The sequence below is a fragment of the Fragaria vesca genome, unplaced genomic scaffold (assembly GCF_000184155.1).
Source record: "Fragaria vesca subsp. vesca unplaced genomic scaffold, FraVesHawaii_1.0 scf0513160_u, whole genome shotgun sequence".
Taxonomy (NCBI): Eukaryota; Viridiplantae; Streptophyta; class Magnoliopsida; order Rosales; family Rosaceae; genus Fragaria; species Fragaria vesca.
In genome coordinates this window covers 1,643,889-1,669,491 of record NW_004443448.1, presented here as the reverse complement: position 1 = coordinate 1,669,491, position 25,603 = coordinate 1,643,889, and the positions used below count along the sequence as shown (strand labels likewise).

At 38.9% G+C, this 25,603-nt stretch overlaps 4 protein-coding genes and 1 pseudogene across 4 annotated transcripts; 1 reads left to right on the top strand and 4 right to left on the bottom strand.

Annotated features, from left to right (window-relative positions):
• Positions 1 to 793: 793 nt before the first annotated feature.
• Positions 794 to 1,895, top strand: LOC101311646 (annotated as a pseudogene).
• Positions 1,896 to 2,626: 731 nt separating this feature from the next.
• LOC101299828 (40S ribosomal protein S27-2-like) lies at positions 2,627 to 3,529 on the bottom strand. Its single transcript, XM_004310082.1, has 4 exons — positions 3,457 to 3,529; positions 3,271 to 3,372; positions 3,150 to 3,178; positions 2,627 to 3,054 (listed from the first exon to the last, which is right to left on the bottom strand). Exons 1-4 carry the CDS (start codon positions 3,457 to 3,459, stop codon positions 2,928 to 2,930), a joined length of 261 nt encoding a protein of 86 aa, XP_004310130.1. The 5' UTR covers positions 3,460 to 3,529; the 3' UTR covers positions 2,627 to 2,927.
• A 3,772-nt stretch (positions 3,530 to 7,301) lies between these two features.
• LOC101299545 (protein TIFY 9-like) lies at positions 7,302 to 8,870 on the bottom strand. Its single transcript, XM_004310081.1, has 4 exons — positions 8,336 to 8,870; positions 8,107 to 8,224; positions 7,928 to 7,985; positions 7,302 to 7,730 (listed from the first exon to the last, which is right to left on the bottom strand). Exons 1-4 carry the CDS (start codon positions 8,687 to 8,689, stop codon positions 7,685 to 7,687), a joined length of 576 nt encoding a protein of 191 aa, XP_004310129.1. The 5' UTR covers positions 8,690 to 8,870; the 3' UTR covers positions 7,302 to 7,684.
• Positions 8,871 to 15,291: 6,421 nt separating this feature from the next.
• On the bottom strand, positions 15,292 to 17,331 carry LOC101311350 (uncharacterized protein L728-like). The gene has a single exon (XM_004310187.1). It carries the CDS (start codon positions 17,329 to 17,331, stop codon positions 15,391 to 15,393), a length of 1,941 nt encoding a protein of 646 aa, XP_004310235.1. The 3' UTR covers positions 15,292 to 15,390.
• A 5,451-nt stretch (positions 17,332 to 22,782) lies between these two features.
• LOC101299260 lies at positions 22,783 to 23,730 on the bottom strand. The gene is made up of 3 exons (XM_004310080.1): positions 23,516 to 23,730; positions 23,230 to 23,392; positions 22,783 to 23,063 (listed from the first exon to the last, which is right to left on the bottom strand). The coding sequence occupies exons 1-3, from the start codon at positions 23,616 to 23,618 to the stop codon at positions 23,018 to 23,020; spliced, it is 312 nt and encodes a 103-aa protein (XP_004310128.1). The 5' UTR covers positions 23,619 to 23,730; the 3' UTR covers positions 22,783 to 23,017.
• Positions 23,731 to 25,603: the final 1,873 nt, after the last annotated feature.

Below are 25,603 nucleotides of genomic sequence, written 5' to 3'. Positions count from 1 at the left end.
GGTTAAGAAAGAATTGGGTTTGCAATAATGGGTAGCGAAATGTGCAGACGAGATCAGTCTGAGCATGGCCACCAAATTCAAAGCCTGTGTGTTTCAGCGGGAAAGGCTAATCTAATTTCTATATATTATTTTGTATTAACGGAAAAAAAGAAAAACATAAGCGAATTGGGCCTAAGCGGAGTCCGGGTACGTCTAGGCGGAAGTAGGAGTGGTGGACCTACGCGGGCTGGAGGGTCCCACCTTTAAAAAACAAAACAAAAACTTGGAACCTCTCCGGTCGCTGAGTTGGTGGAAGTAGAAGAACGGTTGCCTCCACTATTTGTGTGCACCAAGTGTTGAAATGGCTTGATGACCAGGCTGAAGGGTATGTGATTTTTGGAGTAGGACAGCTTTTGTCAAGAGACCAAAGCAAAGAGCTTGGTGAAATGTGGGGGGGGGGGGGGGCGGGTGGTGAAGGAGAAGCTTGTTGATAGAGAGGAAGAAGAGGGTGCGTGGTTTGGAGATTATGGAAAAAATGAAGGGAAATGGGCTGGTGGTGAAGCTAGCATGGTGTTAGAATCCTAGCTTGGCCAAATCATCTGATTGAGAATTCAGCCGCTGCTAGATAGTTATCGACTGTCTAGTGATGCTCTAACAGTAACTGTATACTTTTGTCACAAGTAATGAGCTTGCTTTGGTAATTTCTTTCTAGCTAAGTAGTGTTGGACGGGATGTATCTGCAATTGATATGTCCTCTATGCTAGCTTATCAATTTCTTTCATTCATAAATCAACTTCTACTTAATTTCTCCACTATGAAAGCTAAAGTTGCTGATGTTCTTGAACTTGTGGGCATCTCGAAGTTAACATTAGTGTCAGCCTGGGAGGCAAGCATGTTGAGTTTCTTAGTGTAGATATAACAAACAGTATGCAAGAGGTTCAGTATTTATACATATAACAAACATTGTTCTTTTCCCGATTGAGGATGATCTTCGCTAAAATCCAATGTGTCTTGGAGGAAACGAGGGACCTTACAAGTCTAAAATTCCATTAATTCAAGCCACAAATGTGGATGCTGAGGTTATACTTGTATATGAAATGATTGGAGAGCTAAATTATGAACAGCTTTTCAATTGTCATATGAGATCTCTTCTAATTCTTCTTTCTTATGTTAAAGCCTCTAAACAGGGATCATCGCTATCCTCTGCGTATAATTGTTCCTGGTGTGATTGGTGCTCGATCTGTAAAATGGCTTGGTTATTATTGAAAATGAATGCCTTGGTTAGTTGGTTTTCCTTCATGTAACATGACATACTGATTTTACACATAAATGGGTGAAAACTCTACATCATTTTATTGTGGAACAGGGATTTTGTACGCAAACGGACTATAAGATGTTTCGTCCTACATTGAACTGGGAAAATATAGATTGGTCAACCAGAAGGCCTCGGGTGGATTTTCCAGTTCAGGTATTCAACAGCTTAACTTGGAAGTATTTGTTCATATGTTCATAGATTCTTCAATGAACTGATGGATGTTAGGTTCAATATATTTTGCAGTGTGTGATTTGTTCTTTGGAGGAAGAAAATACAGCAGAGCCCGGAAAGGTTTTTTTAGCTGTTTCATTAAGCAGAATGGAGGCGATGTAGTAGTCATTGCTCTCCATCAAATGTATTTGCAGAATGTAGTTTATGGATATGCAGTTTCCGAAGGTGGTCGAGGAATTGAGCGAGTCGATGTATCTTTGGACGGTGGCAAGACATGGGAGGAATCAATCAAATACCAGAAGAGTACTGAAGTCATATCTCGCTGATGATACTAGTGCACCACAAGTGGGCATGGGTGTTGTTCAAGGATGAAGCAGACGTCTCTCACACTACGGAAATCGTCACCAAAGCAATAAGCAGTTATCACTAATGATTTTGTTCACGGTGTATCAAAACTCAGAAATGTGTGTCATCTGGAAACTGAGAGGAATACTAAACGTCGTGGCACAGGGTCCATGACTTCGACATGGACCCTAATATCTAATTCTGAGACCACTGGTGTATAATTCAAGCACCAGGAATATAACCTCACCACAAATCTTAGATCTCGAAACTTGGAAACTTGGGAGTGAAAAGACTGTTGGGGATTTCCATAGATGTATGAAAAAATTTACAAAATGACCACTAACCACTGCAGCATTCAGAATGTGAGGCCAGTCCTATTAACTGATAGCTTTAGAATGACAAACTGAATGTGAAGCCAGTCCCATCAACTGATAGCTTCACAATGACCAACTCAATGTAAAGCTAGTTCTATCAAATAACTCACAGATACCACAGTTGCATAAAAGAAGCTAACCAACTAAATACACAAACTAATGAAACAATGCAGGAACTAGGAGATCCATAGTTGGTTTTATTAGTAAAAGAGATGATCCATAAGGTTATAAAGTTCTTTCAATTGCTGAATCACCATGTCATCTAGACATGTTTCATTGCCCTGGAAACAACTAATCGCAAACTCCTAATATCACACAATAAGTACAAGAGATTCTTGACAAAGAGAGACACTGCATCCTACAATAAATAAAGATTATCTGATACTTAGCAGAAGACAAACAAAACTATACCAGAACAAGTAGCGCTGGACAATTGAGAAATAGCAGCATAAAGATCACCATGTAAGGATTCAATTACTTCTAATATATAACGTGTCCCCACCAATACCAACTGAAAGTAATGGATAACATTAACCACTGAACTTCATTTCAAAGCATATCTCCAACAATACTAACAGAAAAGTATTCAATAACATAAACCACTAAACTTCCAGATCATAGCATACCACTCTCATGGCAAATGTGCAGAACAGTTACACTTCAAATAAAACTAAAACCCCATTGCAAAAATGAGAAGATCCTCACAATTAAGCCTCTTGAAAATGCGTTTCAATCAGCACAAATCAATCTCCCTTCTTTCGGAAAGAGCAACCCTCAGTCAGTCTGGCACGGCCACCGGTCGGCTGGCAAAGCACAGTCTGGCAATTACCGCACACCACAACTGTTTGGGAGTGACTGAACACAGTCGTACTGCACAAAAAAAATATTATCTTCGTTAAACTCACACAAAGAAACCAACAGCATCAATAAAATTGAAACATTTAAAAGTTAACATCATCACTTACATGTTGAAGCAACCTTGGCACTTGACATCCTGCGCGTAATTAAAACAAATCAAACTTTAAAAATCAAATCTTGAACAGATAAAACGAAAAAGAAAAGTAAAGGGTGGATATTGGGGTTTACCATGAAGAAAGAGTTGGGGGTCTGCACGAGACGCTTGAGCTTGTGCTTCCTCTTCTCGAGCTCAGCCGGTGGGTGAAGCAAATCGATATCGTTCTGAAGCACCTGTATTACAAAACCACGAAACTTCAGATCGGAAAAAAGGGTTATCAAATACGTGGAACAATAAGAACATTAGGCTCTGCTCACCATCTTGAATAGGTCGCTGTTTGCTTCGGCGGCAGGAGCTTCAGAAAAAAACCTAACACAACAGAGCAGAGAGGAAGACCTAATCACAATGAAGAAACAGGGTTCTTATATGATCAGAGTCGAGAGACGTGGGCCGTTCGATCATATAAGGTTATTCTCGTCATTTAGTCTAATTATCACCAAACGACGCCGTGTGTGATGTTAGGGTTTTTGGGGCTTATATCCTTCTATATAAAGCTGTGAAAGTGGTACTGTCTTTAGTCTCCGCCTCTGTTTTTCATTCATTGTTTCTATGGTGATTTTTATCTTCTGCCCTCAAAATTTTCAAACTTTTTTTCTTAGATTTGTTGAAGAGATGAGAGAGCAAATGATGAGAAATATTTGGAATTGAAAAACTGATTGGTGAATAACCATGAAGCTTCCAAAATTCGAGCTTTTTAAAACTGATGCTCTGCTCTGTCTTCACTCGAGTTTTGTTCGGTGTTTGTTGAATGTTTAGGTTCTGTTTTCTGGGTTTGATATGAATCTAGTTTCAGGTGTGTTGTTAATTGCCTTGAGAGAACCGAGCGAACTAGCATAGTGTCGATCGTGTTCCGTTGCGGGCATAAAGAAATGTAATTCCTTTCTGGATTGTTAGAAAGATTGTAGTATTCTCTTCTACATTGAAAGAAAGGTCTTGTACATATCTAATTAGAGTTTTTTGTTGGCTTTGTTTGCCCGATCCCAAATATGTGTTCTTGCTTGTTTGATGTCTATGTCGATGAATGAATTCGAGAATCAAACTAATTAGGGAGGTCCTGGGTTTGCACTAACATTGTAAACAGATAGTTGAAAAGCTGGTAACATGAACCCGGTTTGTTCGAAGGCCTTGCTAAACTGAATTTACTACTAACTTGGAGACAGTTCAAGTGAAAATTTAAAGCCCCACCATCACCCTAAAGTTTAACAGTTAAAATTTAAAGGTTATTGAACCATGTTTAGGAGGCTGCTTGATGTTCACAATAGAAACAGCAACAAGAAGAAGAAGCAGAACTAAAGTGCTTCACAAAAAAAAATAAAATAAAATAAAATAAACAAGCAGAACTAAAGACCAACCCTCTATTAACTCCCCTTTCTAATTGGTTCAAATAGAGCGCTGGGAGAAACATGTTTTTGGAGGGTTTTTGGCAAATTTTGTTCTTGAGTAGGAATTGATTTAAATCAAATCACGTACAACCTATCGAAATTCGACAGTCGATCTCTAGCCGGCAAAAAAAACCTCGACACTACGGCAAACCAAACTCATTATACAAATCAAAGATAAGCACGGTAATGCCTGCTGTTGCGGATCAATAAAATCTTTTTTTTTGGTCAAAGGAAACTGAATTCATTGAGAAGGGAGTCACCGAGTACAACCGGGGAGAAGACCGAAAGGTCATAAAAACAAATAAAAAACAGAAAACATATCTAGCTAAAACTAAAAAGCTGCTGAACTAAAAAAACCCAGAAAAAAATTAGAATCACTTCCTTGCAAACAAATAAGAACACCTCATCTTTTCCAAAAATATAAAAATAAATAACACCTCATTTCCAAGACATTAGGAAAAATACGACAATCTTACCCGGATAATTTAGCTAACCCTCCACCTACTCAACATAAATCCCAATCATCTCCTATCATCAAATGGAACCCTCCTCCCCCAAATACAAGCTCAACTATGATGGTTCTGTGACTTCTGTCAGACACAGACTCACATGCTGCAGCAGGTTCCATAGTCAGAGACTCAGAGACTCTAAGGCCATGTTTGTTTCATGGAAAGGAAGGGAAGGAACCAAATTCTTTGCATTTTCCATTACCATGGGAAATTATCATTCTTATTAATTTTCCTTCTAAGTGTTCGGTACTCACAAGAAAAGGAAACAAAATCCTATAATTTAAAAAAAAATGTGGTTAAAAATGGTAAACACTAACTTAATGGGGTCAATTTAATAAAAAAAATGATATAATAATTGCAAGAAATTGGGAAAGTGATTCATTGGGTGGAGGGAACAACTTTCCCATCTATTTTTCTTACAATTGGGAACCAATTTCCTTTCCCCCCTATTTTCCTTAGGTTTCCAAACACAAAAATTAATGACTTTCCTTTCCCACTACTTTGATTCCATGAAACAAACATGGCATAATGGTGATCCCATATTCCCATCCTTGATGCTTACAGGAATCTTGGGCTCACTAATGTGCTAGTTGTTGAGGCTCGGGGTATGAGGAAGGCCTTATCCAATTAAAGCAGTGCAGTTCACTACCTCTGTTCATAGAAGGAGACTAAACTTTTGATAGATGTTCTACAAGGAATCACAGAATGTCCGTGGCATATCAAGGTGCTAGTACTCCAAGATATTTAGCAGCTGGTTTAGCATTTTTGGAATGTGTTTTCAAGCATGTCCGTGGCCAGGACCGGCCCTGGGCTAAAGCCTAACAAACATTTGTTTTGGGCCCCCGAATTTAAGGGCCTTAAAAAAAAATCCTGGCATATATATATATAAAACATACAGCCCCCTTCCATTGAGGGATCCCTATTTTTAGTCACTTTCTAGGGATAGGGCATTACACCACTTCCCAATTGAATTTTTACATCTCTACCGTTCATATCTTAGGGCTATATGAGTAGATCACCTTTACAAAATTTCATATGATTTGGTGATCGTTAAGACTTTCAAAAGTTTGATTTAGTTTTAATGATTTTGAACGGTCCAGCTTATGTCAAACTAAAACCGTTAAAGGTCATTAAAACTAAATTGAACTTTTGAAAGCCTTAACGATCACCAAATCATATGAAATTTTGTAAAGGTGATCTACTCATATAGACCTAAGATATGAACGGTGGAGATGTAAAATTATAATCGGGAAGTTGGTGTAATGCCCTATCCCTATAAATGGCTTAAAATAGGGATCCCTCATTGGAAGGGCCCTGATAAAACATATATACTAAATATAAGTACATAACCTACGCTGCTACGCACTCCGTGGCGTATCAAGTTACAAAACTGGCGCAGCACATGAGGCGTTATTCGTGGTTAGAGGTTAGACCCGATTAACTCATGAATGTCAGACCCGTAACTCAAGCTAGTGATAGGGAAATGAGTGGGGATGTTGTATTCACCACCGTTGTTTCCAACGTTTTGTAACTTTTAATTTCTGTTTGATAAAATTCTTGATAGTTTCCACACAAAAAATTGCAAAGGTGCTCAACCTCCCCACTAACGTTAAATCAGCTATGTGAATTTGAGATGGCACCTAAACCGAAGATATTATTGAGTGTTGCTCGTGGAAAACGTTTTGTAGACGGATGAATCTGAAAAGATCTTTCAAATCTGAAAGGTAAAACAGACGTTGGAGGAGACTCGACTTTGGTCGGTCATAGCCTCGTAAGTGCCAAGGGGATCCAAGACAGAAGACCTGGAATCCAAGTAAACGCAAACTCCGAAAGGAAATGGAAACTCGAGTAGGCAAAGAAAATGTGACTAAATTGCAGGAGACACCAAGTAGTACCAGTCAAGATAGATAGAGGGGAGGAGATTCATCACGACTAACTAGCTGGTATCATGTTCAAAGTAATAATAACCTGAATTTATCCTTCAAAGTTAAGATTTAGAAAATTATCACAGGGTCATCAAACGTGGTCATGTGTTTTATATATTGAGCAAGCAATAGTACATGTTTCTAAATTTCAACCCGTTGTCCATTACGGCATGGCTCTACATAAACACATTAAACAATAGTACAATTTAGGTCGAAAAGAAAATGTGACATGGAATAGCTTATAATACTGATAATATATAAATAATATATTAAAGTCATATATATGCTTACACATTTTGAGATTAATAAAAGAATGGTCACATAAAGACCACTGAGGAAAATGTGAGGAAGGAGACGAGTCGATCGACATGGAGAATACTACCAATAAGGCAATAATGCTACTATGGTCAAAAGCAAAGCAAAGCCCCCCAAAACTAAAACGTGAAAAAGCTTTTGTACAGCATTCACGTCAAAAACAAAAGCCTACCAGGCCAAGGACTATAGCCAAGGGAGGGAATACTCCTTTTCTTTTGTCCCGCTTTCACATATCAAGCAAAAACATAGAACGCTATTACTACTACTTTCGTCTCCATCTTAATTTCTATTTAGATTTCTAAGAGTCTCGTGACTTCAGTCAGTCGCGAAACGCGTTTGGCGTGGCCTAAACTCTTAGTAGTTGTTGGTGTGACAACCATAGGGGGACACAGTGTTCAACCTGCAATGATATCATATGAAACATAACGCGTTAGTTAGCTATCATAAAGTCATAACATCAGGTGGTCGCATGCTCATCATCTCTGTCCAAAGTTAGGTTCATTACTGTTTTTGCTGTTTATTCAAATTTGGTGTTGGAACTAAAGTAGCATAGTATATGTCTAAGGAAGCAATGATTTCGTGTGGCCGGGTTTTTACCTCTCTTTACGTTTCTCCAAGAACCTCTGAAGTGATTTTCTTCGAGCAATTGGCAGATCTGAAACATAAAATCACGGATTAGGAAAAAACGAAAACAAAATGTATCCGATGTACTAATACCCGAATTAATCATATTTTCCTATGAATAATCTCGAAAAAAAACCATATTAATTACCTACCTTCGTTGAGAGGACCGTCAACATTCACCAGCTGTTGTTGTTTTGACTCCTGTGGGCGATCTGCAGCTCTAGCAGCTTTGAATTTTTCTTCCATGGCAAGCTTCACTATGCTCTCAAACTAAGCAAACCAAACAATTGCAATGGTAAGTATCTATGCATGAGAACCTTTAAAATTTCCCAGTAACAAAAACCGATCTAACAAAAAGAATAAAGAATGTAATTCACCAACCTTCTCCGGAGTGACTTCAAAAACAGCGACGCTTCCGCCGTAGAAAACCGTCATAGGCTTCGGTTTTGGTTTTTCAGGGGCATTCTCCGGAGACGCAGCCATGGATTTCCTGGCTGCAATCACGGATTTCAGAACCTCAGAGGTTAGAAGATTTGGAATATTCACTTCTCGGGCCTGGACTCCTCGGAAGTTTCTCCCGCGTTCGAGGAACTTCTGGAAGGGAGATTTGGGCAAGGCCGTGGAGAAGTTGTCACCGCCGCCTCGCTGGTTGTTGTGGGGGTGGTGATCCATAGCCGCCGTCATCCCGACTCCCAAGAAATCGAGCTCGACGGTTGCCTCGGCGGGTGTGTACATGTTTGGCTGATGTTTCCGGTTTGAGAGACTTGGAGTTAATTGAAGAAGGATGAAAGGTGAGTTGGATAGAGGTCTCTCTTAAATGGGGAGGCGGGAAGAAACTGTTGTGTGGGTCTAGAGTACTAAGTGGTGTGAGGAACGAGCTAGGATTAAAAGGAGCACGAGATTCATGTAGAAGATCGAGGAAGGTGAGAGGGAGAGAGAAGACTGTGTTTGTCTGAGTCTTTTTTCAGGGCACACGTCTTCCACGAGGAGGAAACAGAGAAACTACAGAAACAGAGGAACTGGTCCATACATGCAAAGAAACATATCATCACAATTCTAGGCTTGACATGTGTACTTTGAGTTCAAACTCTTGTGTCTTTTTTCCAACGATAATTTTGAATTGATTTTATTGTGGCACCACCAAACATTGACATAGTCCTCCATGATGTGTTGAGAGAGGAATATTATAGCTCCAACGTTTTAAATTTGGCGCACAACTCTCATAATCTCAAGGGCTTGCTTTTCTATTTGGTCATGTATGAAAATTCAAATCCCTAGTCTTTTTTTTTAGTTCAATTGAAGAGTTAGTTGATTTTTAGGGGTTAATTTGGAGCTATACTTATCTGAAACATCGATCTAATTAACCTTGTTTTGTATGAACCCCCTCATGCTTAGCCTGCACCCTTCGATGGATTGGCTTGACCTTCGGGTTCGACTTATGCTCGACGTTTTAAACTTGTTGGACTAGCTAGTTTCCACCATGGCCTTTCTTCTCTAGATGTTCTTCTTCTTTACCAAGATCGTCGATCATGACGTACACCCTTATTTTTCAAAACTTTTCTGTGCTTTTGAATGTTATGCTCTTCTACTTGTCTTGCCAAACTATGCTTGTTATTACTTGATTATTTTCAAGTTGAGTAACCAAGTTTGTTACGATTATGGTCGGAGACTTAGGCAGCAAGAATGATCTACCCGAGGGAGACCGATACATCCATAGTTTAATACTTCTAATAACAGGTTGATTACAAAGTAGATGGATTAAATTAAGGTGTTTTGGGAGGCTAAAACACCCTAGCTAGGTTCAATTAAGAATAACTTACGAAGAGTTTGGAAGGACCAAAATTAGGTAAAAGCCCCTATCGATTTGAATAAAACTAGTAGTACGATTTGGAAGCACAGTAGGACTACATCCTAATCCTCATAGTCACGTCGTCATTGTGATTAAAATTAGTAGGTTGATCATGTGGTCATAGGCAGTTGGGAACTTAATTAGGATGGACGCCTCCTAGCCTCCTGCAGCCTACCTATTGCCATTTACTATTTTCAGTTCTCGGATTCTTTCCTTGAAAATGGATCATTCTAGTGAATGAGGCAGAGAAAAGAGAATCCTGGATATATACATCTAAATCTTCACAATAGTTAAGTTTTAAAAACATCGAGAGGTGTTAGTAGAGAATGCTTCTCAAGACCACATGAGAGTCTGACGTGGTTCTCTATTTTATTTAAATTCTGACATGTGAATTTTCATGATAAAAAACTATTTTAGCGATTGTGTCACAGACCATTTTGGGTTTCTTATTGATTTTTTAAACCCTAAACCCTAAACCCTAAACCCCAAACCCTATACCCTAAACCTTAAACCCTAACCATTTACCTTATACCCTAACCCCTAAATCTTATACCCTAAACCAAACTAGAAAACCTTAATTTATATTTTAGTTGTAAGAAATCTACGTGTCAAAATTTAATTGGGAATGAAGGATCACGTCAAACTGTCACGTGGTCTTTCGAGAGCACTGAAAAATTTCTCGTGTTAGTATTCTCGTCTAATAAAAATAATTAAGTTTCTTAAAATATCGAACTAGTATTTCGAATTCTCGAGACATTTCTTACTACAATGATCCTATAAAAATAAAATAAAAGATAAACTAGCTAGAAATGTGTGATTATCATGACAAGCAAAACATTTCTTAACAATGAAAAGAGATGGCGTGATAAGATCCGTATTCCACTTCGGTTGGTTATCATAAAAATCGTTGAGGGTAGTTCTAGATCGACCGCCCAAAATGGTAGATTGGTAGTGTTTATATCAGTTGTGGGTGGGGATTTGCTCTTACAACTAGCGTCCACGGAACTAAAATCCTATTAATGATGTAGTGTTTGTATCATTACTGTTAATTATGGAATTGTATCATTTCTTTGCTCATTAGGTCATCATAACAACAATTTCGTCAATCCCATATATCAAATTATCAAGAATATATGAAAGGGGTGCAGTAGGTCTTTAGGTGTGAGCAGATTGAAATCATTGAATCACGAGGTGCGATACTACCCTGCATATCGATCTGTCCTTATCAACGTGAAAAATGAAAGGAAGTTTAAAGGTAAAGTTAAGACAAGGGGCAGTGGATGCCGGGAAAGTGGGGGAGTAAGGAACAAGATCGATATTTCTCATATGCCCCAGTACAAAGGCCGGTCACGTCTAACCAAACATAAACTCGATCGAGAATAACGTGACCTGAAATATCCGGCGATAGTGAACTGTAAGCCATGTTTTGAAACCCTAGCTTTCACTTTCACCTATAAAGTTTTCGACGCGGCAAAAGTCGTCGTCGTCGGTCGTCGGCGTCTTCCCCACCGTCAAGTTGAACAGCAACAGGTTTAGCTGGATTTGGTGTCTGGTTGTGTTTAGGAGCTGCAATTGCATGCGCCGGAAATTGACTAACCATTTAAACGGCACGGTGGATTTGAATCCCGACAAAACGAAAAAGAAAGCAAACACTAAAACAACGTGACTTGAAGGGGTTGTGAAGTTGGTCATGGATCTAATCGGTGAAATGTGTGAAGAAAGCCAACTAGATTGATTGGATTGCTTAATTTGTTGCTTTTATTATCATCTTGTCAGGATCAGACTCTTTAGGGCAAGTATTGCGTGAACACTGATGAAACGTGTTTCATAATGGGAGTAAATTTTCAACTACTCTCGGAGCAAACACAACAAACTAGATAGCAAGTGATCCACTCACCGAAAGATGTTGATATCCGAATCATGAAAAATGTAATAAAATTCATACGAATAATTGAAACCCTGATGAATAGTTAACTTTATTTTCAGGTAAATGAATAACTTCATTAGATTAAACCATTCCATCAATTATTGATAAGTCAGGCAGGAGTAAACTCATGTTTAAGATTAAGAGTAAACTCTTTATTCTTTTACAACTAAAATTGAAAAGGAAAAATCTCAAAAACCATTCATAAAAATAGACGATTACACTAGAAATCAATTAAATTAACCTCTACTCCTATACGATCCTTAGAACAAAACATTTATCCTTGTAAGTTTGACGCCTAGAGATCCAACGGTGTATGTTTCCAATCAGCATACCAGTAAACAACTTCAATCTAGTAGCAATATAGGATAGAGATGTCACTCACATGAAAAACACATCACATGCCCAACCTATTTGAGATGAAGAAGGAAAAATAGTATAAGGCAAGAGGCCCAACTTACTAAGCCACAATATCGCCGCTGTCGTCTTCAAGAAGCCTCGCCCTCGATCTTTAGTCTCCGCCTCTCACCTCTCCATTGATCAAAAGAAGCAGGCAACCGATCAAAGATCGCCGCTGCTCTGCACCAAAACCATAGGATTTTGGTTTACGTAGCTTCGAAAAGTCGAGGTTGTATATGGGAGCGCGCTATCATAATTCATAAGCCCCTATTTCTTTGCCTGATGAATAGTTAACTTGTGTCTCAATGTTTTGTTTTTTCATGTCTGTTGAGTGAGTTGTATAGTTTTTTTTTTTCGATTAACTATTTAGTTGAATTTTTTTTTCTTTTTGGTGATTCATCGTCCCTTATTTGGTGTTAGTTTGCCATCAACTTTTAGATACTTGCGTCTAAATTCAAGCTAAACTCAACTAATATTCATTCATGTGTCATTTGGACTTGTTATCGATCATATATTTATTGATGATGCAAATTCAATAAACTTACTATGTTATAATAGGATCTATAAACATAAACTTATATGCGAGCACACGAAATTGAATAGAATTACTGAAAATTGACAACATGGGGCAAAATGACATGAACCAAAAAGAAAAGAATGAGGGAAAATGTTTTTCTTTATTGTATACATGTTTTTTTTATCATATATTACAATTTTTTGAGTCGAACCTACAACCTCTTACTTACTAAGAAAATACTATGTCGCTAGACCAAATAGTTCTAAGCTTATTGTATAGATATTTTAAATTTTAATTGTCACTCGATAGTGTCAATGTCTTGAAAATATCCACTTTAAGCTTCAATAATTTCGAACAAAAAAAGAGCTTCAATAATATTAAAACTTTAGAGAACTTTAGAAGCGAGGTGGTTGGAACTTAGGAAATTTGGAATTTGACGTTTTGGTGTTGGGGATGGGGTGACCGGGGAACCTAAAACGATATGGGCAAGAGATTAGACGGCCAAGAGTCGTCTTCGAGGCTAAAATAATGATGAGAGGACATTGGGCTTGGGGTTTAGGCTCAGTCAATTAAATATGTTGAGCAACGAGCCCGGGAAACAATTAAATATGTTGTTGTGGCCAGAGTTAAAACAACATCCGGTGTAGTTCATTACACATCTTTTGGGTCGAGTTTCCAGGTTCAACTCCTGGCACCGGAAATCTATTTTTTCACATTTTCCTGGACCGAGGTCCATCTCAAAATCAAATACAGAGTTCCTTCAAAATGTTATGCTCTCATGAAAAAAGCCTGCTTTGGGTGACTTGGGGCTTCTGCACTGGTCTTCAACTTGCCCATTCATCTTGAACAATGAACATTTGGAGGTGGAACTGTGGAAGGTGATTATATTTTGGTGATGAAACTTGGTCCTGCAGGAAAACGCAGAGCTCCACCTTTTGGGAACTCTTTAAATATTGCAACCCAAAGCTCATATACAGGGAATTAAGTTAACAGTATCGCTGATATGCTCGCCAAAGATAGTATCAAAGGCAAAATACAGGCAAAGTGATTCTAAACTGCCCTCCTGCTACATTGTAAAGAACCTCCTCGATGATTTTCGCTACTACTGGTGTTACTAGAGCGATAGTCTCCAAGTCTCTCTCTTTTTTAGTTTGTTTGTTTGTCACAGATTCTGCAGTCTTTCTATGAATATGTACTCTGCATTTCTCAAGCACAGTAGTCAATTTTCTTTCATGGTGTTTTTTTTTAACGCTGGCATAGAAACATCAAACATCTACAATATTGGAACCGAAAAAATTCGAAAATACTATTAACTTCAGTTGGTGGAATTACTTTTCATGAATATCAACCTCCTCTGGAAATGGAAGCTGTCATCCCAGTGCATAGAGAAAGAAAATGTGGACTGGTAAGCCATGGACTCTAACCAAGGAAGACAGCAGGGTCTTCAAGCACATGAACAGTGCCTCATTTTCGACCCACGAAGAGAATAAACAACACCAGGTAGACATTTCATCGAACACATTGCGCATAAAATGTTAAGTACCAACATACAACCAATATACAAAACCTATATATGTAGCGGGAAGAATCAATCAAATCTGCAACAAAATAACACATACAAGCAATATTCTCCATAAAACAACTACATTTTCTGTCGTTACAAGTTAGATTCGAAAGAATATCACATATTTCACACAACACACAAAAAGCTATAATCTTTCAGGCTTTTACATAGCTCAATAAACTGTTTAGGGCTTTTTCTTGATGGGTTTAGGTTCTTTAGATAACCAATCTGGTGTTAAAAATACAACTATGGCTAAGATCCAGGTCTCATCCATCTTGGAGCCCTATTTTTCTATCTAATGTTAAAGTTTTACTACCAAAATCCAGGAGAACGGAATTAAACCAAATGACACGTATATACAGAACAGACCAGTACCTATAGTCCTTAAATTTGAAGCATGGAATAGAGAACATACAAGATAGAAGCATATTATGACTAAATCATTGAGAAAAATCGTTTGTGTCACCTAATATCCGAAACTGCAATCTTTCAGAATTGACAGCACATAGCAAGTATGAGAAAGATCACATGAAGCCTAAACTGACCACATTAAGCCTTCTAAATTCTGAATCAGAAAGAACACAAATCAAGAACATGTGTCATCGAGAAAGCAACTAGAGCTCAATCTAGATTCTGAAGTATCAAGCAATTGTACATGATTTCAAACAGATAAATAGTTTAGTCACTGAAGCTTCAAAGCAAACCTGTGGGAGAATTTGAAGTTCGCTCCATGCACTGTGCTAGTAGTAGCTACACCAGAACTGAATGAACACACTGCATTTACCAAGTTCAGAGGCACTGTTCTAGTAAGCTTCATATTACTAGCCCAAAAACTTCATAGTTAATATCTAGGACTCATTCTCAAACATCAAAACCATGGAATTAGGATTCCCAAGATGATTGCCAATGGAAATGAGAGTTGTTCCATCTAACTGAATACACAATTATTCATCAGAATAGAACAAAGAGTGATAATGCAAAAACTATGGATGGTGCAAAGAGTATAACAAACAGGTTCATATAATGCAAAGCTGAATCGAGATGGAGCAAAAACATAGAAAATTTCATTTCTTCTCACTTTTTTGTCCTTAAACTGTATGAAAACTAAACAAAGCAATGAAAGCATTTACTACACTCGATCATCCTTCACTAACAGGGCAAACTTATGATCCTCATGGACTTCTCAGTCCAGCACAACCAGCTTCTGATACTCAGGTCCAGCAATGGCCAAATCCATGAACTTATCCGGCTGAACCTCCCCATCATTATCCATAAAAAGCTTGAGCAAGTTCTTAGAGAAGCCACTAAGCAGAGCAGTCCCTTTCTGATTCCCAGGCACAGGAATAGACCTGGAGTGCCTCAGATTCCAAAACACCAACTGCGGAATCGCATCCCCATACCCGGCCTGCCTAAACTTCTTCTCAATCATCTCATAATCTGTCTCCCAGTTATTCGCCGAAGCCTCATCAAACTCCATGTCACTGAACACAAACACCCTCTTCACCATATGCTCCGGCTTCAAACACCCCTTGACAGCCACTTTGAGAACCAAATCAAACACCTTCTGGAAATCAGTGTTCATCCCCCAATCCATCTCCCTTACGAAATCAGTCTTCTCCTTCAGACTCTCCCCCTGCACCAAATGCAGCTGCGGACTCTCACTGAAAGTCACCACCAGCCCTTTCCACGGGTCCTCACTCAACTCCGAAACCAGCAGCCCCAGCGCAACCGAAACCTCCATCGGCGTCCCACTCATGCTCCCACTCACATCACAAACAGCCAAACAATTCTTCATCTTCCCCAATGTCAACATATCATCCACCATTCTCTTCCACTGCAGCTCCGCCACCTCCCCCTTGTCATCCTCACCGTCGTTCAAAGACCCTATGATCTCATGCGGAAGCAGAGCTCCGGCGGCGATCTTGGCCTTCCCGGCTTTCACATCCTCCAAGTACTTATTAAACCTCTCCTCATCGTGCTTCTTGAACTTGTCCTTGTAGAGCTTCATCGCCACCGAGGCCACCCTGTTGTACGGAATCTTCCCCCACTCGTTTGCCCCCATGAAAATCTCCGGCAGCTCCAACGCCTTCCTCAGCGGCACCAGCACCTCCTTCCTCAGCCGGTCCCTCACTCTGTAAGCATAATGCGACTCCTCCATTCCTTCGTACTCTTTATTCGATTCACGCGGGAAAATCTTCTTGGCGATGCTCTCGCAGATCAGAGTGGCCCGATCGAACGACGAGTCGGTGGAAGGGCACCATTTCGCGGCGAGGGTAATGTTCTTGAGGTTATTGGAGTTGAGATTTTCCGTATCGGATTTCAAGCACTCGGCGAAAAGATCCGAGACCCGGTCGTGGAGGAACCGGAAATCCGGGTCGCGATCGTAACGGCCGACGGCTTTCTTGGCCATGGCGATCTTCTTCTCCTTCTTCAGCACGCTCGCCTTGGCCTTCTGCCCCATCTGCCACTCCTTGGCTTTCTTTTCTCTCTCCTCTTTCGGCACCTCGCTCTTGATTCTCTTCTTCTCGCCGTCGGATCCTTCTTCCCGACCCGACTTGCGCCGCTTCGACCCGGAGGCGCGTTTCTTCTGCCGCCACTCCTCTTTTTGCTTCTTCCGCACGTCCTCGCCCTCCAGGAGGCGGTAGAGGAACTCCGGGAGGTCCTTGAAGTAGCCGAACTCGGCGAAGGTGGCGAGGTTGCAGGCGAGGGTTTTGGGGTGGTGGTTGTGGAGCCACACCGCCGCCGTGTGGAAGCCTTCCTTGTCGGATTTCCCGGTGCCGCGAACGCCGCGGAGGTTGCAGATGAGCTTGAGCGTGGTGAGCGCGTCGCGCTCCCACGCCTTGGGGAGCTGCTCGCGGAGGTAGTCGGCCGGAGTGTCCGGGACGACGTGGAAGAAGAGGTCGAGGCAGGGGTTGCCGGTGGAGAGAAACGTCGCCGAGTTGTTCTCCGTCAGGCCCATAGGGAGGTCGTGCTTCTCGTTGGTGTCCAATTCGTTGAAATTCTCCACCATGAGGTCGACGAAGGGTTCGCCGGTGTCGGGTTTGGAGTCGGGTTGGGGCGGCGGAGCGGTGGCGGGTGAGGGTTTGTGGAGCTCTGGAGGACCGAGAAGACTAGGAGGAGCCATGGCTGGTTTGGGTGGAGTGAGCTAGAGAGAGTGAGAAATGTGATTTGTGTGAGAAGAGGAAAATGAAATGGGAGTTGCGAATTTGGTGGAGAGCGACGTGGCGGTTTTATAGAGAGGCCGTTGGTGTCTTACTTGTCCTGCAAGAATTTTTCTTTCGTCTCTATCCTTGGTTTTGTTTGTTTCCTGTGGCGACGAGTCACGCCATTCTTTCTTTGTGTTCATGTTCTTCCTTGTACAGGGTTTATTGAATTTTTGGATAAAAGGGAAATGCCATTGTCGTTATTTTTTGTTGATTATGTTCCTTATTTGTGTGTTATTGCCATTTTTAAGAATTCTTAAAGTTTAAGTGAACAGGCGGGCAACCGTGACCGCTAATATATGTATCTACTTACGTCATTTGTGACGAAATCATGTCACATGGTCTCAATATTGTTCAGGTTTACATTTTCAAAGATAAGAATGATTTTGGAATGAGTTAACCGTTGTTTTACCTCGTTTTGATATGAAAGATTGTAATATGATTGGCACTTTAATTAGCTTGGAAACTCCGAAAGTTCTTGTATGTATCATGGTGCAAGTAAACCGACTATCATAATAAAATCTCAGCCATCCGTTCAATCTTGCTCTTAACTTGCACCAATATTGATGTTAACGCCGTTAACAGAGTTAAAATTAACAAAAAAATCAGTCAACATGGTAAAAAACCTGTAAACGTTATATTTATCACATTAACCCAGGGTATTCAATCGAGGTCGAATGACTTCAATTAAAAAAAAGCCAAAGGTCGAAGATCAGGGCTCTAGCCTCCTCGGATTTCATCATGGTGATGACATTTCCGGGGAAGACGAGAAATCACTGCTGCAGATGAGATTACAGATCTGAAAACGATGGCCGAATCTGATATGGGCAGGATTCGCAGAAAAGGGAGACTAAGGTCAAATCTGAAATGGCTGTAAAGAAGATCGGGAGATTAGGACTGAAAATGAATCAATGGGTTGGATAGGAGATGGGAACTGAAAATGGTTACATGCAGAGGGGCAATATGTTGTGAGGAGAAGAAGAGAGTTCTGGAAAGAGGAAAGGAATTGCACCGAAGAGTTAAGAGAGAGAAGAGCATTACCAAAAAAAAAAGAGAGAGAAGAGATATAAAAAATTAAAAATATAAAAAATTGAATCCCCATAAGTTTTGCTACCTCGTCAAATTATATGGGTTTGGTCAAAGTCGACCACTATAACTCAATCTCCAATAACACGAAAAACACCCACAAGAGCTAATCTCTAATAAGTTTTTAGATGATAAATTATGTATAATATTATTATTAAACATTTAATTAAAAAAAATAATATGAATCATTTAAAATGAAAGTTTTAAAAAATAATATATTACCTAAATAATAATATAAAAGTTTTAGCAACCTTAGTATAAGGTGATATTATTTTTGCTTTTTTATAATTATATATAATATCGTATTTTGATGCATCTAAAAACGTACTCATTCCAACAAAATTTCAAAACAAACACTTTCACATTTCTAAACAGGCTACGATGCACCGTATTCGCACCTAATTTCATCAAGTCAGAGTATACTTCACCTACACCGTCCACACGGTATGCTGGATGGAGTCCCCGGATGTACTCCGAACTTCCAGAACAATAAAGCAGTTGACTGGATCCGAGCCAAGAGTGCCTCCATGCCTTGAAGCATGTGATGGCTTGGGAAATTGATTGCTCTCAAAGTCTCAAGATTTGTAAGTGAAAATATGATTTGGTGTTATTTCAGCGTTGACCATAGTGGTCAATCCTATATAATATATATACACACACACAAACAGAGCCTTTCCAATGAGGGATCCTTTTTTTTGTTTATTTCTAGGGATAGATTATTTGACGAACTTTTTGGTCACAAAATCAAATCTCCACCGTTCAGTTGGTTGGGCTATATGAGTAGATCATTTCTACAAATTTTCATAAAATTTGGTGATCGTTAAGTCATCCAAACGAGAGATTTATTTTTAATAATCTTGAACGGTGTAGGTTTGACATAAGTGTTAAGTTTTTTGTTTTAATCTCAGCTATCAAAGCCCATTAAAAAACAAATCAAATTGTTTGGGCCTATCCCTAAAAGTGCAAAAAAAAAAGGATCCCTCAATAGAAGGGCCCTGTATATATATATATATATATATATATATATATATATATATACCAGGGCTCTTCTAATGAGGGATCCCGTTTTTTTGTTCATTTCTAGGGATAGGGTATTTGACAAACTTCCCGATCACTAAATCACATCTTTACCGTTCAATTTGTAGATGTATATGAGTAGATCACTTATGCAAATTTCTATAAAATTTAGTGATCGATCGTTAAGTCATTCAAATGTTTGATTTATTTTTAATGATCTTGAACTGTGTAAGTTTGACATAAGTGTTAAGTTTTTTGTTTTAATCTCAGCCATTCAAGTCCATTAAAAAACAGATCTAATGGTGTGTGTCTATCCCTAAAAGTGGCAAAAAATAGGGATCCCTCAATGGAAGGGCCCTGTATACATATATATATATATATATTCATAAGTAAAGATATCCTTAACTTAACTATGGTGTTGATTTAACTTTTCAATCATATTTTCTCATCTTAACCGTTCAGTATCTAAGTATATATGAGTATATCATCTTTGTAAAATTTCAACTCATTTCGTGATCGTTAAAGCATTCAAAACTGTGATTTACAACTAAGAACATGGACGGTTTAAGTTAAACAGATTCAGTTCGTTTATTGATTTTATACATTTTTAAGACCTTAATGATTATTATTATTAAATTAGCTGAAATTTTGCAGAGATAATATACTAATATATACCTAGATATTAAACGGTTAAGATGAGAAATTATGATAAAAAAAGAAAAGAAAGAGTCAAGTTAAAAAGATATGCACCATAGTTAAGAATGTCCTTAATGAAGAAGGATTAATTGTGTGTGTGTGTGTATTTTGAGTTTAAGACTAAACACGTAGATGAAGGCCGCAATGGATCGTAGCCATTTTTTATTTTCATAAGGTGAACTAAGAAAACAGTAGGGTGACAACCTTTATATAATCTTAATTCTGATTGTCATGGAGTTGCAATTATTTTTTCTTTTTTATATTTTGTTATTAAAGATAAATTTCTTGAAGTTTTTTATTATTATTATTTTTTTATTATTTTTTCTTTTATCATGGTTTGGCAAAGCTCATCCTAGCTTGTTCATTAAGGGGAGGTATTTACTATGGTTTGTAAAAAAATCAAATTAAACAAAATCATACATCAAAAACGAAAAATCCACGAAATATGGTCCCTATTGTTCATGGCCTATAATATGGCTAAATAATTTTAGAGCTGAAAAAAATATTGAATGAGTAACAAAGGACAAATTTAAGTTTGACCCCAAAAAAAAAAAAAAAAGTGAATGGAGTGGGTGAAGCGAACCAGAGATGGCATGACTGCCAATGAACTAGCCACTACACCAGCTTTGTTTATGTGATTGATCGTTCTCATTATACATATTCAATTCTGGTCGAAGAAGCAAAAACTAATGCTGTTGCTGGGTCTTCTTCAACCTCCAGAATTCAAAGACTCCATAATCTGGGTTTTCATTGAAATGTTTTCGCAGAAGAATCTGGGTTCTTCAACAACAATCCAGCAAATCTCACATCTTCGTCCATCTACATCCACCAAACCCAGAACTCCCCAAGAACGAATCTGGTTTTCTTCATGACCTTAGCAACCTCGATGGTGCCATTGAGCATGATGTTCTTGACCTTCTTGCGGTCGCGCTCCAGCTCCTTGAGGGCCTTGAGGACGAGGGCGGCGGCTGAGGGAATGACGGAGACCTAAACCGATCTCGTTTCCCATTACGCGGATGTGGACCTCGACTACCTGGGCGGGGGAGGGGAGGCTGGGTTTCGGGTTCGGGTGAGGTTAGGGTTTTGCAGGCAGGAGATGGGGATATGCAGCTCAATGTTTTTACTGCAATTCCATGGTTTTACTGTAGTTCGACTTTTTTTTTTCCACTAACCAACGTTTGCTGTTCTGTTAGCCCACGTGATATACACACGACAGGTTCAAGTGCACCATGATACACTGAATCCGCTCTAAGAAGCTCATCTTACAAATTCAAATGATTAGACTGTATTTTGAAACCTGGTTTTAGTATAATGATTTGGAGGATACAATTGTTTGTACATCAGGATTCTGGAACTATACGTTACAAAAATATTCGTCATTTTCAATTTACACCCTAAAGAAACTATTGAGTGTCTAATGTGGGTTACACAAAAAGGCATTAATACCTCACGTTTTTGGGTGCCTAAATCCCGCTACTGTTGATAATCAAACACAAGACCTCTATTTACATAGAGCCCTACAAATCCACCAAAAGTATAGTGCTTGATGCATCACTTGTCAGAATGTCGGATTTCCATCCCAATATTATGTCGCTAATTACAGCTTTGAAGGACCAGTGCAACTGCCTTTTAGCCCGGGGGGAATAGAACCTAAATCCCTATTTATAAAAAGTAACGTATTTTAACACGTACTGGTTAACAAAAAGTACGTCACTGACGACTCTATTTGTTTTGATAAAACGGTAAAATTTCTTTGTTTACAATCTACTTGTATCAGTAGCTAGCACAGTGGTTGGGTTCCTATTCCCTAGTGGGAACATCACTGGATCGAATCCCCCTGGGAGACAAAATTTTTGTCTGATGGGATTCTGACCTGATGCAATGACGAAATTGCCCTCAAACATAACAGCCAGCTCAGCAGATAACAGAGGTTCCAATGGTGAGGTACTAAGTTATTAACGGCGGCAAAGTTTAGATATCAAAACGACAAAATTTGATACTTAGGTACCAAATTGAAAACACCCTTACAGTTCGGGGGGTCCTATGTAATTAATCATTTAGTACATTTGCATTTTAGACTTTAGCAAACGCATTCCTCGAACAAAAAAGATACTCACCATACCTATATAGTCCTTATAGGTATCAACTAAGAGCAAAGATGATCTAGCAAGGGAAGAACTACAGTGACATCGATCCCATACCTGGTTACTATAACCAGACGCCTAAAAAAAACAAATTTAGAGTCACAGATCATTTTCCATTTGCTGGGAAACACAGTATGAGACGGAAGGAGATTGCTGATTGCATCTCTCCCAACTCATCTATTAACCCCTTTTATCAATATATAAGACCCATCTCCATTTCAGACTTCCCGTCCTATTATATTGAGGATGAATGAAAGAGAATTGAGCTGGTACTACAGAGCTTATTAGACTGTAAAAATTGGTCGATCACGAAGTACTGAAGGCTCATTATGCCTAAAACCTATAACATCCCATTTCTGTTTTCAACGTTGCGTGATGGAAGCTTATAGCTAGTACGAAGCCGAAAATTAGAACAGCAACCATATGACTAGCCAAGAACCACATACATATGTTCAAAAAAGAAAGAAAAAAACCATAATGAACCACATTGGGACTTATACATGGCATGCTTTGAGGTACCATATACAAAGTACTATACATTACATAGTACGGTAAGGCATATCACATATGCAAAAGCTTTTATAGCCTATAATTTGAAGATACTAATTCAGTTGAAAAACAAAATTATGTAAGAAAATTACCGATATCATTGAGCAGATCAGTTTCATGAAAAATACCAGATGAGCACCAACACCCCAATCAGTACCAAGCTGCAAAATCAAACAAGAAGATAGAGAGAAATCAACAACAAGGTTGAACCAATAGTTCAATTTCATTTATTGAAAAAAAAAATGTTTTTATTCAAAAAGAATAAATAAATAGATAAGATGTTCTATGCCATAGATTCGATTGATAGGTAAGAAAAGAAGAACATACAATACAAAGTAATCCCCAGACGTTGAATGATGATGATGGTTCAGATCTGAATGCACCGGTCGATTGGAATATGGTGGTTGTGTATGGCAGTAATCCTGATACGTATGATGCTGATGATGTGTGTGATGTGTACGTACCGGTGGAGGACACTCCGCCGGATACCCTGCAAAATTTCATTATCACATAAACGCATTAAAGCAAGAAATCGATCGAAAACCCAGTGCTCTAGCTGAGAAGAGAATAAAACCCAAGACCCTAAAACAATTGCAGGTAGGACTTGACTTGCCTGATACGATTGAGCCGGTCGGAGGCGGCGGTGGTGGAGGACAGTTAGACTCGTGACGGACATGGATAACGTGATGGCTGTGGTCGTGGTGGTGGTGAGTCATCGCGTTCCGTAGTTATATTCCAAGTTTGGAAGATGATCGAGCGGGATATGGTGTTGGCGATTCAGGAAGATTACCGCAAGCGTCAAAACTTGTTTTTATTGGATTCTAACATACGCAAAGTACGAAACGAGTGGATATTATTTGGATCGTCCCGGGTCGACCCATCAAAACCTGTTTGGTACCTTCTTAGAGCAAGTCCACCCTTACCCAAAAATCATGACACAGGCCTTCAACCACATCAAATGAAGACCCAACAAAAAAAAGCTAAGTTCACCCACAAATTTTCTTTAACCCAAGCCTTCATTAGGTCTTCACCTGGGTCAGACCTATGACCCAGGCCTCCATTTCTGAAGACCCGCCCAGCCCAAAATGCCGACATCAGCCATGTGAAGCACGACGTCAGCCATGTGAAGCTCGCGCAAGTGGCGCGGGCGAAGCGAGAAGGCCACGCGTTGAGGACGAACACCAGAGCCACGCGTCAGCAGCTGGGTCGGTTTCCATTTCAAATCCAACAGTCATTTGATCTGGACCGTTGGTTGTAATTAAAGAAGAAGATCAACGGTATTCAATTATACATCAAAATGTTACCGTTGTGTTCCAACGGTTTAAAATGAATTTTTTTTATAAAAAAAACCCCCAATGGCTGAGTTACCCACTTAAAAAAAAAAATCTATATATATCACCATTTAATTTACATCTCACACAACAAAAAATTCCTAGTTCCATAGAAAACATTTTTCATATCTCTACCATCTCACAATTCATCTCTTTCTTTGTGTTATTTTTAAATAATTGTATTTTGTTGTAAAGTAAAGAAAAGATAGAGAGAAGACACATAGAGAATAGTTGGGAGGAGGTAGAAATGTACTCATTCATTCTCATTAGCCTCTTTATATAAAGGTAGGGTTTACATCAGAGTACATAACTAATGAGTAATTACGTGGACAACCACATAGATTATAATATTTATAACACTCCCCCTTGGATGTCCACCAATGAATGATGAAATTAGACGCGCATAATATTGTCTCATTAAAAACCTTGCCAGGTAAGAAAAACCCAGTGGGAGAAAAATAACCCTGGTCGAAGGAGAAAAAGAGTGCAACGCGCATATGTCTTTAGTTATCATACTTCTGGATGCTCCCCCTAATGAGAATCTCCCCCTGAACGTTGCAAGCTTCATGCACTGTAAATAATGGTTTGATTTGTCCATCACTAAAGTGAGACCATGCGTGCTTTGCATATAGGGGCTCATCATGAAATTTTAAACCTGCAAAGTTGAAACAATACCAACAAAGCTAAACGATTATAAATGGGTCTTACCTCATTAAGTCGTATGACCTAATTCAAACACTAAGTAATAACTAATCAACATAAGCTAATTGACATTAAAGCACTGAACCATCATCATGGCGTATCCAGCCATACACATCAATATCTTTGTGTAGTGATACGTCTCATATAAGCTCTTCAAGAGTTCTAAGTAATTCATAACTTTGAAAGTTAGAATATGTAGCAACATAATGATCATAATTTGAATTTGAATTTGATTTTGTAGTCCAATCACAGTACTCATTGAGGAAATTTTGATCACGTTAATTATAACGGAATGAGTATATATGAGCTAGCTTTAGACTATTTGATTCCATGAATTAGCTTAAGGCTTTCTCAAGTATTCATGGATCAAATTACATTAGAATCATTCATGTATTTGAATCCTATAAGGATTTGACAAGCGATACGCTTGTAATGACACTTCACTTCTGGGAATTTGGTTTATCAATGTGTCTTTAAAAGCCCTCATAATATACGATGATAACATGCCATAAGTCTCTCGTCCATATAACAGTTACATGTAACACTGTACTTATAGAAAAATATCGTTCGTATAAGGGCAGATTCATAATCTCATGTCCTTTGTAGACATTGCACCATAGTGATATATTTTCACTGTGATAAATACTTTTTTGTATCTATAGGGTTAA